This window comes from Rousettus aegyptiacus, unplaced genomic scaffold (genome assembly GCF_014176215.1).
Source record: "Rousettus aegyptiacus isolate mRouAeg1 unplaced genomic scaffold, mRouAeg1.p scaffold_m13_p_8, whole genome shotgun sequence".
In the NCBI taxonomy this organism is placed as follows: Eukaryota; Metazoa; Chordata; class Mammalia; order Chiroptera; family Pteropodidae; genus Rousettus; species Rousettus aegyptiacus.
In genome coordinates this window covers 15,065,946-15,080,496 of record NW_023416311.1, presented here as the reverse complement: position 1 = coordinate 15,080,496, position 14,551 = coordinate 15,065,946, and the positions used below count along the sequence as shown (strand labels likewise).

The following is a 14,551-nucleotide window of genomic DNA, read 5'->3' as shown; positions in this document are numbered from 1 at the left end:
GTGGTAATTTCTTAAAAACTAGGTGTCCTGTGGAGTGAAACGAACCAATGAACTTTTCATACTCTCTTACATTAAAATCCATTAGTATAGCCTGCACTTTAAATGGATTAATCTCCTTGCATGATTTTGTAACACTGGTCATTTGGAAAATATTGCTTGAGTTATGCATATCTCCTAAATGTTGACACATTTTATTATACAACAGGGAAATATAATAATATTGACATTTCTCCAAAGAGGACATATAGATGACCAACAGACACTTGAAAAGGCGCTCAACATCACTGATCATCTGGGAAATACAAATCAAAACCACTATGAGATATCACTTCACATCTGTCAGAATGACTGTCATTGAAAAGACAACAAATAACAAGTCCTGACAAGGACGCAGAGAAATGGGAACCTCGTGCACTGTTGGTGAGAGTGTAAATTAGTGCAGCCACCATGGAAAACAGTATGGAGGTTCCTCAAAAAATTAAAAATAGAACTACCATATGATCCAGCAGTTCCGCTTCTGGGTATTTATCTGAAGAAAACAAAACAAAAAAAATTATATGAAAAGATACATGTGCCCCTATGCTCCCTACAGCATTATTTACAATAGCTAAGATATGGAAGCAACTTAGGTGTCTATCCATAGATGAATGGATAAAGATGTAGTGCATATATGTAATAGACTATTACTTAGCCATTAAAAAGAATGAAATCTTGCTATTTGTGACAACATGGATGGACTCAGAGAGTGTTATGCTAGGTGAAATAAATTGGATGGAGAAAGACAAAAACCATATGATTTCACTTATATGTGGAATCTAAAATACAAAACAAACAAACACACAAAACAGAAACAAACTTGTAGATACAGAGAACAAATTGATAGTTGCCAGAGGGGAGGGGCTGGGGAAAGGGCTTTTAGAAAAGGAGTAGGGGATTAAGAAGTACAAACTTCCAGTTATAAAATAAGTCATGGGGATGTAATGTACAGCATAGGAAATACAGTCAATAATATCATCATAACTATGTATGGGACAGATGGTTACTTATTGTGGATCACTTTGTAAGGTATATAAATGTTGAATCATGATGTTGTACATCTGAAACTAATATACTGTATGTCAATTATAATTAAAAATAAATTTAAAAAAAGAATTATTCAGGGATGTTCTTCAACATCCAGAAACCTGTGTCCAAAGGAAGGTGCAGGGCGCAAAAAACCCTCATTCTCTGTGTTATTTCTATTTATCCCAAATGAAACCGCCCTGTTTTCTGAGATTTGGATCACCCCACAGTCCTCTTCCCAGGGGGTAGGGTGACTCACCTTTGCTGAAGAAGGTGCTGACCATGAAGCTGAAGGAGATTGAAGAGACAGCAAAGCAGAGCAGGAAGACAAGCACTAGTGAGGGGTCGCTGTGTGTGAGCACCGCCACATCCTTCTTCACCTGCGCAGCATGCCATCACAGTGGTCAGCATGCACAGGTCACAGCAGGGAAGGTGGAGACAAAACCAGGAAGAGCTGTGTAAACAGTCTGGCCACAAATGAAACCAGTGGGGATGGGCGAAGGAGTTATGCTGAGGATGTGACTGAGAAACCATCGTTCCTCTCTACTGAGCCCAGGCAGACTCCCCTGAAATCCACAAATGTGGAATCTTGGGGTCTCTCTGGTGATGCTACCACTGCTTCTGGCCTCCCGGCAAGCCCTGCTCTTAACATCGGACGGCCTCTCGAAGCCATGCTTACCTTGATGCAGAAGAGCAGGGTCATGAAGAAGACGGCGATGAGAAGGAAGAGAAAGAAGAGCAGGAACCATGCGGTCCAGTGCAGCCAGTTGCTGAGCCCCATCATGCGCATGTACTCCTGGGGGGAGAGTGGCATGCTTTCTGACACATGCCCTGGACACCGGCTGAGGTGAGTGCCCACTGCCTGCCATACTGGGCCCTGGCACCTTCTTCACTCTGACTTTCCTTAGAGCTTCTGAGTATGGGTGTGACTATGCAGATGCCCAACGTCATACAGGGCCAAGAGAGGACACAGCACAACTGGGCTACAGACCAGAGGTGAGAACAGTGAGGTACATGCTGGCTGGAGGCAGAAGATGCAGGTCCCACTGTCATGCCAGCCATTGACTTTGGGGCATGAGGAATTTTGCACTCTTCCTACCTTTCCCCAGTCTTAAGTGCTATCCCCCTGGGACATCCTCTCTGCTCCCCAGCAAGGAGTAGCCATCTTTCTCCTCACCCCAAAGAACTCCCTTGCACTCTACTTGGCTACCAGCTCCCCGCCACCAGTCCTCACCTCCCACACCCAAGCTCTTCATTCAGGGCCTGATGCGGGCACATGTCTGTGTTTACTAAGCTAATGAACTCCCTCAGCAGTCTTTCATTCTATAGAACAATCCCAAACTCCTGGCCTGTGGTTCCCACTCTTCTCCAAGGGCCCCTGGCTATCCCTAAGAAGCCATGGGATGGGGCAGCTGGTGCTGGGGTTCTGAGTCAGCAGAGCAGAGACGGGGCCCTCTGCAGTCTAGTACCAACCACGCTAATGCCCTTGCTGCAAAGTGTGACATTGGGGCTGCGCCAGGATCAACAGTGGCAGTGGGAATGCTTTAGAAGCCAGAGGCACTGTGCCCCCTCCTGCTGTTCTGAAATGATGAGTCCAGACTACTGTTGTGAGGGGTTAAGGCCCCTACAGGAAGGATGGGAGCATAGTAATGCTGGGGACAGGCCTTCCTCGAGGGTCCTGGTCAGGCTGTCAGGAGGTGTAGTTAGGAAACCCTGCTCCTGCGCTGACCAAACTAACCAGAGAGTCCAGGGCACCTAAGGCTATGCTGTTCAATACAGTGGCCAGTGACCACATGCAGCTATTTCAATTTAAATTAATTAAAATAAAATAAAAATTTCAGCTCCTCAGTCATGCTAGCCACAAGTGCCTAGTGGTAACGGTAGTGGACAGAAGACACAGGACACAGGCATCCATCATCACAGAATGTTCCATTGGGCAGTGCTAGTCTGAGAGAGGCGACCAGTATTGATTAAGTGTGTTTTATAAGTTAGGCCCTGAGCCAGGCTGTTGATTTTCCAGTTTATTCTTATGCACGATTTCAAACCCCCAGAAAAATGCAACGATTGGTCCACTCATGACCTACCACTTAGGTTCAGCAATCATTTAACATTTTATCACATTGGTTTTATTTATGTATTGGTAGGTGTGCATGGGTACAAACATTATTTTCTGAACCATTTCACTGTCTACTGTTAACTATTTAAACTAAACGTTGTACTACTTTATTAGTTATTTAAGGTGCCTACCTCATTGGTTCTCCCAGCTCTAATAATCATAGATTTAGTGTCTTTGAGAACACTCTAAATGTTATTTATTTTACTGGCACTGAAGACATTGCCAAAAGAGGGACTTTAAATAAATTTTGGACAATTTTGGCAGCATCATTGGTATGGGTTTACAGATGACACTATTCATTCAGGTGCATTTAATTAAGTCTATTCCTTAAAGTGATACTTTATATACTTCTGAATTTCCTATCGCGTTCTGTGGTTCACTCTAGAACCACAATTGTCCTTGATCTATATGCCAAGTTAATTAGCTTTCTGTTCAGCCATATATTTAAACACTTTGGCTCACTGTTGATCTAATCTTCAGAGCAGCTCTATAGAACAAAAGGGAATGTGAGCCATATATATAATTTAGAATTTCATAGTAGCCACAAAGAAAAAGTTAAAAGAAACAAGTAAAAATAATTTCGATGATTTATTTTACTTAACCCATATGTGCAAAATAGTGTTCTTTCCACATATTATCAATACAGAAATTACTAACAAGATGGTTTACATTTTTTTTTTTTTTGTACTAAGGCTTCAAAAATCTGGTCTGTGTTTTATATTCTCAGCACAACTTAGTTTAGACCAGGTGCACTAAAGTGCTGGAAGCCCTCAAGGGTTCAAGGGTTGCCTGCTGGAGGAGGCAGGTCCAGAGCCACATTCCTTCCTTAGTAAACTTATCACAAAACACAGCTTTCTTACAGTTTTTAAAATATGGAGATACCAGGGCTGGTTTCAAAGAAGTCCCAAGATAGGCTAGAGCCACAGTGGGCATCTGACCCATGCCAAACTGCTCCGTGGTTCCAGCGCCCCGGAGCTGCCCCTGCCTGACGACAAGGCCCAGGACACAACCGTCCCGCAGTGGCATTGTGCCTAGAACCACCCTGCCAAAATGTTTTAAAGCCAAATGCAAATAGGGTACCTTCAGTTTCCTCTCCTTTTCCTGCACGACAGCCCGGATGATGGTGAGTGAAGTGTAAGTGAAACTCAGCATGAGCAGCAGGGGTAGCTGGTACTGGATGGCGATGAGAAAGGGGTCCGAAATGAAAGGCGGATACGGGAACCTCTTTGCCATCACAGTGAGCTTCTCAAACAGCTGGTGCGTGGAGGCGTTTGCGTGGTACTGCATGATGGCTCTGTCCACTGCATGCTGCACGGCCAGGAAGCCTTCCCGGATGTACCCTGAGTGTGAGAGCACAGGACATGCCAGCACATGGGGTCAACATGCATCAGAGAAGCCACAGAATGGGATGCTGCTTGCTCAGAGAGCCCCATACACTGAGCTGTACCAGAGTTTCAGTGGGGAATGAACGTAGCCGTAAAGCGACGTCACTTAATGCCCTAAGGTCTTCTTCACGCATCCAGTTTGTAGGGACCACCTGAGTTCCTTGGCTGGTGGCCCCTCCCTCCCTCTTCAAAGCCAGCCAGGCAGCATGCCTTGAACCCAACTGCTGACACCACACCTTCCTCTGACCCTCTTCTGCCTCCCTTGTCCACTTTTAAGGACCTAGTGATTGCAGTGGGCTCTAAGGGATTATTGATAATAATCTTGCTCTTAAAGCCAGCTGATTAGCACCTTTAATTCCATCTGCCACCTTAATTTCCCTTTGCAATGTGTCCTGACATATTCGCAGGTTCTGAGGATTAGGACGTGGACATCTTTGGAGGGCCATAATTCTGCCGACCACAGAGAGCTCTGCCCTTGAGTTGCCTTCCTAAAGGGATGCAGGCACCACAGCCTGAAGGCTGCTGCTGTAAGACCTTTGTGCACCTTGTGGTTTCTCCATGCTGGCTCTTCTTGACCCTCCGAAGTGGTTTGTAATAAAATGCTTAAAGTGAAAAAGGGCCTGAGAGGAGTGATAAACTGTGCATAAACTGGGAATATAGTATTCCAGTCCACAGCTAAGCTTGGGAGGAACTGAGCCTAAAGAAGAAGTAGGCACAACTTCAGGAGAAAAAAAGGCAGCCCCAGTCCCCGAGCCTGAGTCCAGGAAACAGAGGGGGGGCATGGAGTACAGGCCTGGGCACATATGCTAAATAAATAAATAAATAAATAAATAAATAAATAAATAAATAAATAAATAAATAAAAGCCTAGAAAACTATATACAGAGGCAGCAAGGAAAAGAAGAAAAATGTAAAATCAAGCCCAAAAGATTCAATGCAAACTGAAGCTTTCTAAAAACTGAAATATAAATGTTTTATTCAAGAGCACATGTCTTCTGAGAAACAGGAGAAAGCCTTTGCTGTTTTCGAAGATCATTTTAGCCTTTCAAGAGCCAGTTTTACTGGATGCTTTCTTCTTTCTCCTACAAAGGTCAAATATTCCTAAAAATATTTCTGTAGAGAAATGCAAGGCCTATTTCCCTCATGTGATTATCACCAGTCAGCACCTCAGTGGGTAATGCAGCCTGAAAAGTGCTTCTCACCAGGTTCTCCGCCATCAGGGGATGTGGGTTCCCTCGGTCCTGGGTTTGGGAAAAGTGGAAAAAGGGAAGAGGTGTGCCATCCCTCTGTCTCCTTCAGGAAAAAGGAGCCTGTTTGGGTCCACATGTAATTTCTTCGTGTGTAACTGAACCGTAAGTGATATTTTACCTGTGGAAACAAAGAGAAAACCAACTGCTCTCAGGCATCCAGATAGAGGAACAAACAGCTATATCAAATGAGAAAGGTTAGAAGACTCTGTTATTCTGTGAACTCACTACTCTCCCAGTACCTCCCACCCCCACCAATGTCCATGTGGTCTCGGAATGTCAGAACAAATGATCCTGTCCCAGGGGAGCAGGGAGCCCCGCAGGGACACCGCGAGTATTCTCTGCCGTCCCTCTTTTGCCATATAGCCACTTGAACTCTATATGCGAGTGGATAAGAATTTGATGATCTCCCAGTCTTAATGCCATGGGCAAACAAAGAACTTTTGGGGGGGTTTGTTTTAAATATATAATTAAAATGTTAATGCCACATCATATTTCAGTCCCAAATATCTGTTATTTTCTTATCTATCCTATTTGACTCTATCCAAAGAGGCCTGGAGACCAGGAACACCTTTAATGGAATGAGAGGACACGGAGGGGCCCGCGGCGACAGCCTATAGGCCACTTTCTTCAGGCAGGTAAGGTTTCTAAACTGCTCTGGCCTGATGGGCTAAAACATCCCCAGGGCTCCCTTGGTGGGGACCAAGATGGCAATACTGGACCCAAAGGGACAGTTGGATATTTACTCCCAGGCTGACAAGAGTGCTTTTGCAGGCTGAATTAGTTCGCAGGGTAGACAAGGTGGAGGAGTGAGGGGACTTGGCTTTGTGGGGCTGGGTCCTCACCGCCAGTGGCAGGGGGTCCTTGCTGTGGTTGAAGGTGTGCTCAAACACCACAGCGGCCAGCACATTGGAGGAGCGGTTGTCGTACTTGATGTAGTCCTCGAAGTCCTTCTCTGAGAGAAAGCCGCGAACTGTGGAGAGCATTAGAACTGAGTTGCCCAATTGTTCCTCTACTTGAAAAACTCTGGACAGTTCAGGTCATTTGCAGATAAGACTGCAAACTTACAAGTTTCTCTAGGGCTGTGCAAACCTTTCCTGAGACTCGAGGAGGCTTTTGTTTCTGGCAGAGGCGGGCTGTTGTGAAGATGGACAGAAACTCATGATCACAGCCAGTTTCTGGAGAGACTGGAGGTAGGGCTGGCAGCAACGCCAGTCCATAACCCTCCTCCATGCTGGCGGCCACCTGTGCTGGGCTCCACTGCCAGGGCCGGCCTCTTTCATAGCCGTAGTGGTGGGTTTTAAAAATTCAAGTAGACGCTAATATGTAGTTTGCTAAATGATTCTCTATCACCCAGACCCCACTTCACATAAAGGTTTTACTGTAATCACTCAGTAAGGGACCAAGGGTCTTCCCATAAGTATTTGCTACATTGAATTAAGCAAGACACAGGGGGAAGACATCAAAATCAAAAGGAGAAAAAAAAAGAATAACACTTTTTATCCTGAAAGCAAAGAACTAGAAAAGGTGACTAGCATGTTTTTACTGGAGTGTCCCTCAACAGGCTTCCTAATGACTTTTTTTTAGAGCTGTCCTCCCCAAACCACATCTCAGAAAAAGTTCTTGGTACCATGCTTTCAAACTGTATCTTGCCTTTGTAATTAAAGAGCCTTCCTTGGGTATGTGGCTGCCTGTTCCCACTGTGGGTAGTATGGTGCTGCTCAAGCTGTCACTTGTCACTTCATTTGGCCCTCACAACTCTGGTCCCCACTTTATAATGAGACACAGCCAATGAGAGGAGATGCTGGGTCTGGACAATGGCCTTGAGCCACACAGAGAGAAGGATTCCACAGAAAACCTTACGTCTCATGTTGATCACCAGCGCCCTCCTGGCTGTCTCTGTGATGGTCTTCACAGCATCACTCCGGGAAGGGATGTAGGCTAGCTCCCAGGCATCTCCTGGAAGAGGGAAGTGGAAGAACGGGGGCAGCTCCTGGATGGACTGGCTGGAGTATATGGTGGCCTTGGGCACGTTCTCTGACTGGATCTTCAAGCGAAGCCAAATCAGGATCCCAGAAAACAGCAAGGGTAGGAGGAGTTCCAAGACTGTTACCAGGACCTTCCGCTTCTGGAAAAGAAATGGAACCACACGATGGTGGATCACAAGGCAGAGGAGTGAGCTCATAGAGCCTCCTCCACCAGGGGTGCCTCTTCTACCAGGCTCCTCTCATGCCCTGAACCCCTGCCTCCCAAGGCACCCACATGGCGGGCATGCTCTTCTTCCCGCCATGTCCTCAAAAGTGGGACATACCTGCAAAGTGTAATTCTTCCAGAGCAGGAGAGCCAGCTGCCTGAGCACTGCCATCCTCTTGCCAGAAGGGATGCTCAGCACTAGTTACAGATCAAAGACAAAAAGTTAGTGTGTGCCATGAAAACATGATTCGTGTTTGGGGGAGAACAGGGAAAAGTGGAGACGATTCAGTCCTGGGACACATACCTTCCTCTCCAGGTTTCTCCTCACCGTTTATACCACTGTAACTCAAAGTAGCACCAGGGAGAGAAAGACACCAGTTCTATTCCTCACACTTGAATACACATTCTTTTATGAAAATGACATTGTTTCTTTTCAGAACATAAGATCAACTAAACAGGCTTTTATACACAACGTGGTGGCTGGAGTGCTATTTGTCATTCTATAAACACTATTCTTAGCAAAATATTCATGCTGATGGAATTCTCTTCCCTGACTTTACTCTTAGCCAAAAACAGAATGAGTAAAAGGTCCCGACTTGGGGTAAGGGTGGGGGTGATTTCTAAGACTTGGAAAGGGCTTTTATGGGGAAGAGGGAGGAGAGGCCTGGGATTGGGGCTTCCTGATCGCTCTGGGGCCCTCTTGCCTGGTTGACCCAGGAGCAGGACACAGGTACATAGACACATGGGTGGATGATAAAGCATGCTTTCCCACCTTGAGCCCTAGGGACCAGTTTTTCTGCTTTAACTCTGAGATCAGCTTGTGAGCCTCCACACAAGCGTGGTCATTTTCCTCCAAAGAAAATCTATCTCTGTCACTATGAATATTATATTTAAATCCAGCACATAAAACTGGGAAAGCTGGGTAAGTAGGCTGAGAGATTACCAAACATAAGAGACAGCAGAGGTTTAGAAAGTTCTCCCTCAATTTAGGGAAACCCATTTCACTAGATTTTAGGTGCAAGAAGCAGAGACACTCAACCCAGAGTTCATTAGATGCTTACCTGCTAAAGAAGGAGGTGGTCTGAATTAGCTCAGAAAGACCCCACAAAGCCCAGGACACAGAGGTACCACGTTCCAAAAGATGCGGACATGGACGCCAAGGGGTGGACCAGGCTGCTCCAACCTAAGGTAGGCAGCGAGGGTGGCAGAAGAGGGGAGGCCCCAGAGAGCTCCTGGTCACCGTCCACGTGCTGAGTTGCAGGTGGAGCGAGAGGAAGCCTTCACAGCTCACAGTCCTTTAAGTGGAGAGAAGCTCTGTGACTCAGGGGAAGCATTCTGAGTTCAATGAACTGACTCCACATTCAGGCTGATATTAGCCTACCGTCATCCATTAAGTGGGTTAAGATACCATGGAAGATTCAGACAAATAGCTAGTCAATCATTCATTGGAGAATATGAGCTAACACTACTGCCCAAAGGACCTGCCTCAAGGCACAGTATGTGTGGAGTGAGAGCTTTTAGTTTGTTTTTTTTAAATGCCTAGTTTTGCTTTTGGCTTTGGTCACTTGAAAATCATCTCCATTAAAGCCCTTTTTAAAAATTAAGCTCTTGCTTTTCTAGAAAAGATGTGTGTGTCCATATCTAATAACAGTTACTCAAAAGTTATGCTTTAAATATTTGTAGATGACAAAACTGCAAGAACTTTTTTACACATTAATTTAAAATATAGCTTTCTGTTAACCGCATGTTAACAGAAATGTGAAGAAACTGAAGCTAAAACAGTAGGAAGTACAATTAAGTGACAATTTAACAAATTATCCAAATTCTTTTTAAATTAACAAAGAGACTGTCTTAAGAATCAGTTGTAGACAGTTAATGTAAGAGCAGTGATTTAATGATACCCACGGAGGCCTGTGGTTTATGAAAGGTTTCTACAAGCGAGTTAGGCTTAGAGGGGAAGACAGGGCCTCCAGCTGCAGTCAGTCATCCTAAAGCTATATGGCTTGACCAAGATAAACTTTCTTCCTCTTCTAAGAGGGGAATGGAAAACATGTCACAGTTCAAAGAAGTCTTCTGGTCTTGCCTTTTCTGGAAAAGTCTGGCCATGAAAGGACACATCTCCATGCTTAATCCTGTCTCTCTAGGCCCAGGAGGGGTTGGGGAGGGGTGGGCAGGAAGACAGACTGTCCACCTTCCTATGAGGCTGGACAGCAACAGCTAGGAACTGACCTGAGTCCTGGGAGAGGTCCGTGGTTGCAGTCTTCCTCCAGGGCTATGGGAGGACTGGCAGGGAGGAGGCGGCCCTGCGTGGAGGGCTTTTGGGTGGGGCCAGCGGGGTGACCTTGGAGATCAGGAGCACTGGGGCCTCTCGGGACATCAGGAGGGGCCCGGGGCTCATTGGCATGACTCTCTGGCACCTCTGGGCAAATGGAGGGTGCTAGAACATAATTTGGAAAATAATCTTAAAACACTAAATATGTTACTTAGAGCAGATGTGATAACAAAGAAATATGAATTTAGGAGAACAGAGATGAGATTACAAGGGTGGCTTTTGTTTTCTCCTGATACATTACAAGATAAGAAGCTTTTATATTATATATTTTTATACTTATACAGTCTCCTAATCCAGCTCCAGCTTCTGGCATCATCACCCTTTTATAGATGAAGAAACTAGGAGGAAAAACCTGCCCCAGGATCACACAGCAAGAAAGCCACAGAGCCAGGATCTGAACCTCCCAGTCTGTGTTTCAGACTGCTATGCCATTACATCTTTGTGTATTTAAAAGCAATAAATATCTTTATAGAAATTTGTATATATCAGTCCCAAAACATAGCATTAGAAATCATGAGAAAAAAACATCCCTTGAGCTCCACCAACCTTAGTAGGTATTTTATTTATTTCTGTCCCCCACAACACCCAGTTCGTTGCTTTGCACATGCCAAGTTTTATCTGAAGTCTTGCCAAATATTATACTTGCATCTGTTCTGTTTGAGTAAAAAAGAATTTAAAGGAGATACCCGGAATTACAAAATCGGGAAAGCTTTCTGGTTACAAAAGCAAATGTACATGAGGAAAGGAAGTTAAAGTTCCTTAAAATACTTGACCCTTTGGCATCAAAAGTCCCAAAAGTGGAGATGGCCTTGATCCAGAAGCAGCCTAGGCAGGTTCTACTCTAAGGCAAACACTTGGCCACTTGCAAAACCGTCACCTCCGCCCCACAAGAGCATATCTGAGAACTTTCCTCTGCAGAGCCTCACTTCACTCCTCCAGGGACACAGCCAGGAAGAGAAGGGAAAGCTTTTTTTCCTACTAAAAGGCTTATTTGCTTACTGTTAAAATATTAAACATTACGCAAATCGTTAAGTATTTCAATGTTTGCTTTTTAGGTAAGCAATTGCATTGGTCCAGAATGAGTGCATACCGTGGGCTGCTAATTTCTGAGAAGTCTCTTGATGGCACATAGAATTCCTCTAAAAATGGTTTTCCCAGTAGCATTAGTTTAAGAGCTACAGGTTGTGCCAGTTTATGAGCACCCAGAGTTCTTCTGGTAACCACCGCTCAGCAGCACTCTTTAACGCATATTAAGGGGTTCAGACGCCTCCACTTCTTTTGTGTGTGTTTTTTTTTTTCATTATGGGCTTAAATATATTCTCCGATTTATATGTGCTTGTGCAAAAAAAAATTATTTTTGCATATATGAAACAGAATGGTGTTAACAGTTCTAGAGAGGTCACTGCTGAGCAGGCCTCAAGACCAGCAAGCAAAAGTGGACAGGGCCCCTGTGCAAGGCACACGCCCCATTATGTCATGTGTGCCTGTCATATCACAGACTCAGCACACCTCCTTCTGTGGAAGTCTAAGTCTGCACAGGCCTGGAGAGAGGTAATGGTGGGAAGGAGGAGGTCTCAATAAAGCCACAGGCTTACCTCCTGATGTCATGCAGAGAGCAGAAAACCATGGTTATGCCCTCTTTACTACAGATATAGAATAGAGAGATGGCCTTGTTGGTGGCACTGGCCAGGACTCGGCACTTTTCCTGAGGACTGAAGTGGGTGAGGACCCATCTCAGCAAGGAAAGCACTTCCTTATTGACATGGGGAATCCACAATAGTCAGCAGTATTTAAGGTCTATGTGGGTACACACTGAAGAAGGCATGACAGGTACTTAATGTTTGCTGGCAGAATCTGTGGCCTTTTAGGACACAGACAAAAAAGCATGTATTCATCCAGCAAACATTTGGCAAGTGCTCACTGTGTGATGCGCACTTGTTCCAGGTACTAGGAATTTGGAAACGAAAATCCCATTAATCTAAAGTGTTCACAGTCTGTGAATGTTTGCACGTCTTTTATTTAATTGCTATAACTGAAGCCAAGTAAAGCATCCTGAGATTCTGGAGAAGACTGAATTCGGAGGGGGTGTGTGTGTAGAAGAGAGAGTACTCTGGGAAGGCTCCCAGGAGGAGGTTACATGGGTGACTGTCTCAAGTTTCTTGTTAGTTGGGGTGGGGAGGGCATTACAAGGTCACAGAGAAGTGAACGTGTGTGAGGAATCACAAGTAATTCTGAGAAGTATGGAGAGAACAGCAGAGAATGAGCCAGAAAGGGAAGCCATCATGGCCATGTATGCTGTGCCATGAAGGCAGCTGGGGCGGAATGTCCACATGTGCAATAAGGCCGCTTTAGACTACTTTATTTTGCTTAATCTTTTACTAACTACATGATCTTTTCCTGGAAGGGGAACGTCTAATTTATTATAATCTGCAGATGAAATGTTCAAATACCACAAACACTATAAAAACAGGCTGAAAATAGTAGGCACATTTATAGAGCAAGGAATGTAAGAAATTCTATTTATAACTATTTTTCTTTAAAAATGAGGAAAAATGGCTTTACTAATACTTAATACATGGACTGACCCTGGCACCCTTGCTGGCCAGTATGTCAGCGGCCATGGCACCCCGACAGAGGAGGGGTTCTTTGACATGGGGGTGACGGCGGGTCTTCGCCCACTACTTTACTTTAAGCCTCTCAGACATGTTGGAGTTTACATGTTTCAAGATCATGGTCAACTGTGGTCAATTAAAACAAAAAGAAAAACAAAACTCTTAAATTGCCAAAGTTTTACAATACTTTGTAGGGACTCGAGAAGTGACTATGAATATCTTTTGTCACATGGAGTTTCATTGGTTACCTTGTGATTTAGAACTTAAGGATTTAAGGAACATTTTCTTTCATGAAAAGTTCCAAATCTGGAGACTTTTCTTTCTTTTTTTCAGTGGCAAATGACTGTAGCAGTGTGCCAGCTAGCTCATTTCTTTTAAGCCAACATATCCAAATGAGTCCCTTCAAAGAAAAGGCGACAATGTGTGAGAGCTATGCCCTTTCAAAATAATCTTTGCCAAGAACTGAGCATTTATGAAGATGGATGTTTGGAGATGTTTCCATAATTGCGTGACTGTGTTGCCAGGGCTGCCGCAAGAGAACCAACTACACGAACACTTACACCTGCACACCCAAAGCTTTGGGAACCAGATTTCTACCTCCCCTGATAGCCCCTGAATGTTTATCAGCCCAAATTCATCAAGAGCCCTTGCATGACTGGTGAGGGAGACTGAAAAACAAGTACTGGACTCACAGCACCGTTTCTGTGCCTTCATGAGGTGCGTACTGTTTACCTGTGAACACCATGCACCACAAGAACTAGGAACTGAAATAAATAGAACACAGAATGAACCAGACTTTCAAATGCTAGGACATATGTTTCACCATTTTATAAATGGGATGTAGACTCGATCGCATGGCTTTCTTTAAAAACAGCATATGTTTGTACGATAGATTCCGTACCATTAATACACTGAAAAAATTTAATCATGTTCATTTCGCCTCTCATCCCTTTAAAGGTTCTATATTTGTGTATATTTCTATGTTCACAATACTCAGGACAGTAGCATACAGCTAATTTATAAATAAATAAAATATATAGGGTATATGCTCAAATTCTTTCACACAAGAAAGTGCACAAGAAAAAAGTTTATGGACAACTTATTTACACAAGTGGCCCTGGCTTGAATGAGGAAAGAAATCCATAAGGCTCAGTCATTGTCTGAGAGCCTCCCACCCCTACCGCCCCCCTCCCCCTGCTTCCCAGCCAGGTTTGTGGCTGTGGTCACTTGCATTGGGAAGCTCAGGTGGAGACCTAATGTGCTGGTCTCACACTCAACACCACCACCAGCTCTGTTCAGGGGTGGGGTGGCCATCTCAAGATCACATAGCTGAGTTTACACTGAAGCTCCTGGTAGGGGTTGGTAGGGCATATATTTTAAGCTAAAGATGTGGCCCAAAGGAGGCTATCGGGAGGGAGTTCCACAAAATCTGTGCCACGCCTGCTTTTCTAATCCTTGCTGTGGCCTCAGTCCATTCCCAGTCCTGCTAGTCCATCTGTCTCTCTAGGTGTAGGAAATGAGGTAATGAGGCAACTGAGAATCCCCAGGGAGACGTAACCATGGATCTTCTTTAAGGAGCAAGGCAGCAAGCTCATTACTCAGCTC

The 14,551-nt window shown here is 44.7% G+C and overlaps 1 protein-coding gene across 3 annotated transcripts in view; it reads right to left on the bottom strand.

Moving 5' to 3' along the window:
- The window catches only part of LOC107506041 (ATP-binding cassette sub-family A member 3), a 39,948-nt gene that overhangs the window by 23,135 nt on the left and 2,262 nt on the right, over positions 1–14,551 (bottom strand). For all 3 annotated transcript variants that reach the window (XM_016136508.2, XM_016136506.2, XM_016136507.2), the window contains exons 2-10: positions 10,232–10,439; positions 9,064–9,297; positions 8,121–8,200; positions 7,673–7,937; positions 6,655–6,782; positions 5,765–5,930; positions 4,259–4,518; positions 1,742–1,858; positions 1,322–1,442 (exon numbers count right to left, since the gene is read on the bottom strand). In XM_016136508.2, coding sequence (XP_015991994.2) covers positions 1,322–1,442; positions 1,742–1,858; positions 4,259–4,518; positions 5,765–5,930; positions 6,655–6,782; positions 7,673–7,937; positions 8,121–8,174 — 1,111 coding nt within the window. In that variant the 5' untranslated portion in view covers positions 8,175–8,200; positions 9,064–9,297; positions 10,232–10,439. The remainder of the gene's footprint in view (positions 1–1,321; positions 1,443–1,741; positions 1,859–4,258; positions 4,519–5,764; positions 5,931–6,654; positions 6,783–7,672; positions 7,938–8,120; positions 8,201–9,063; positions 9,298–10,231; positions 10,440–14,551) is intronic.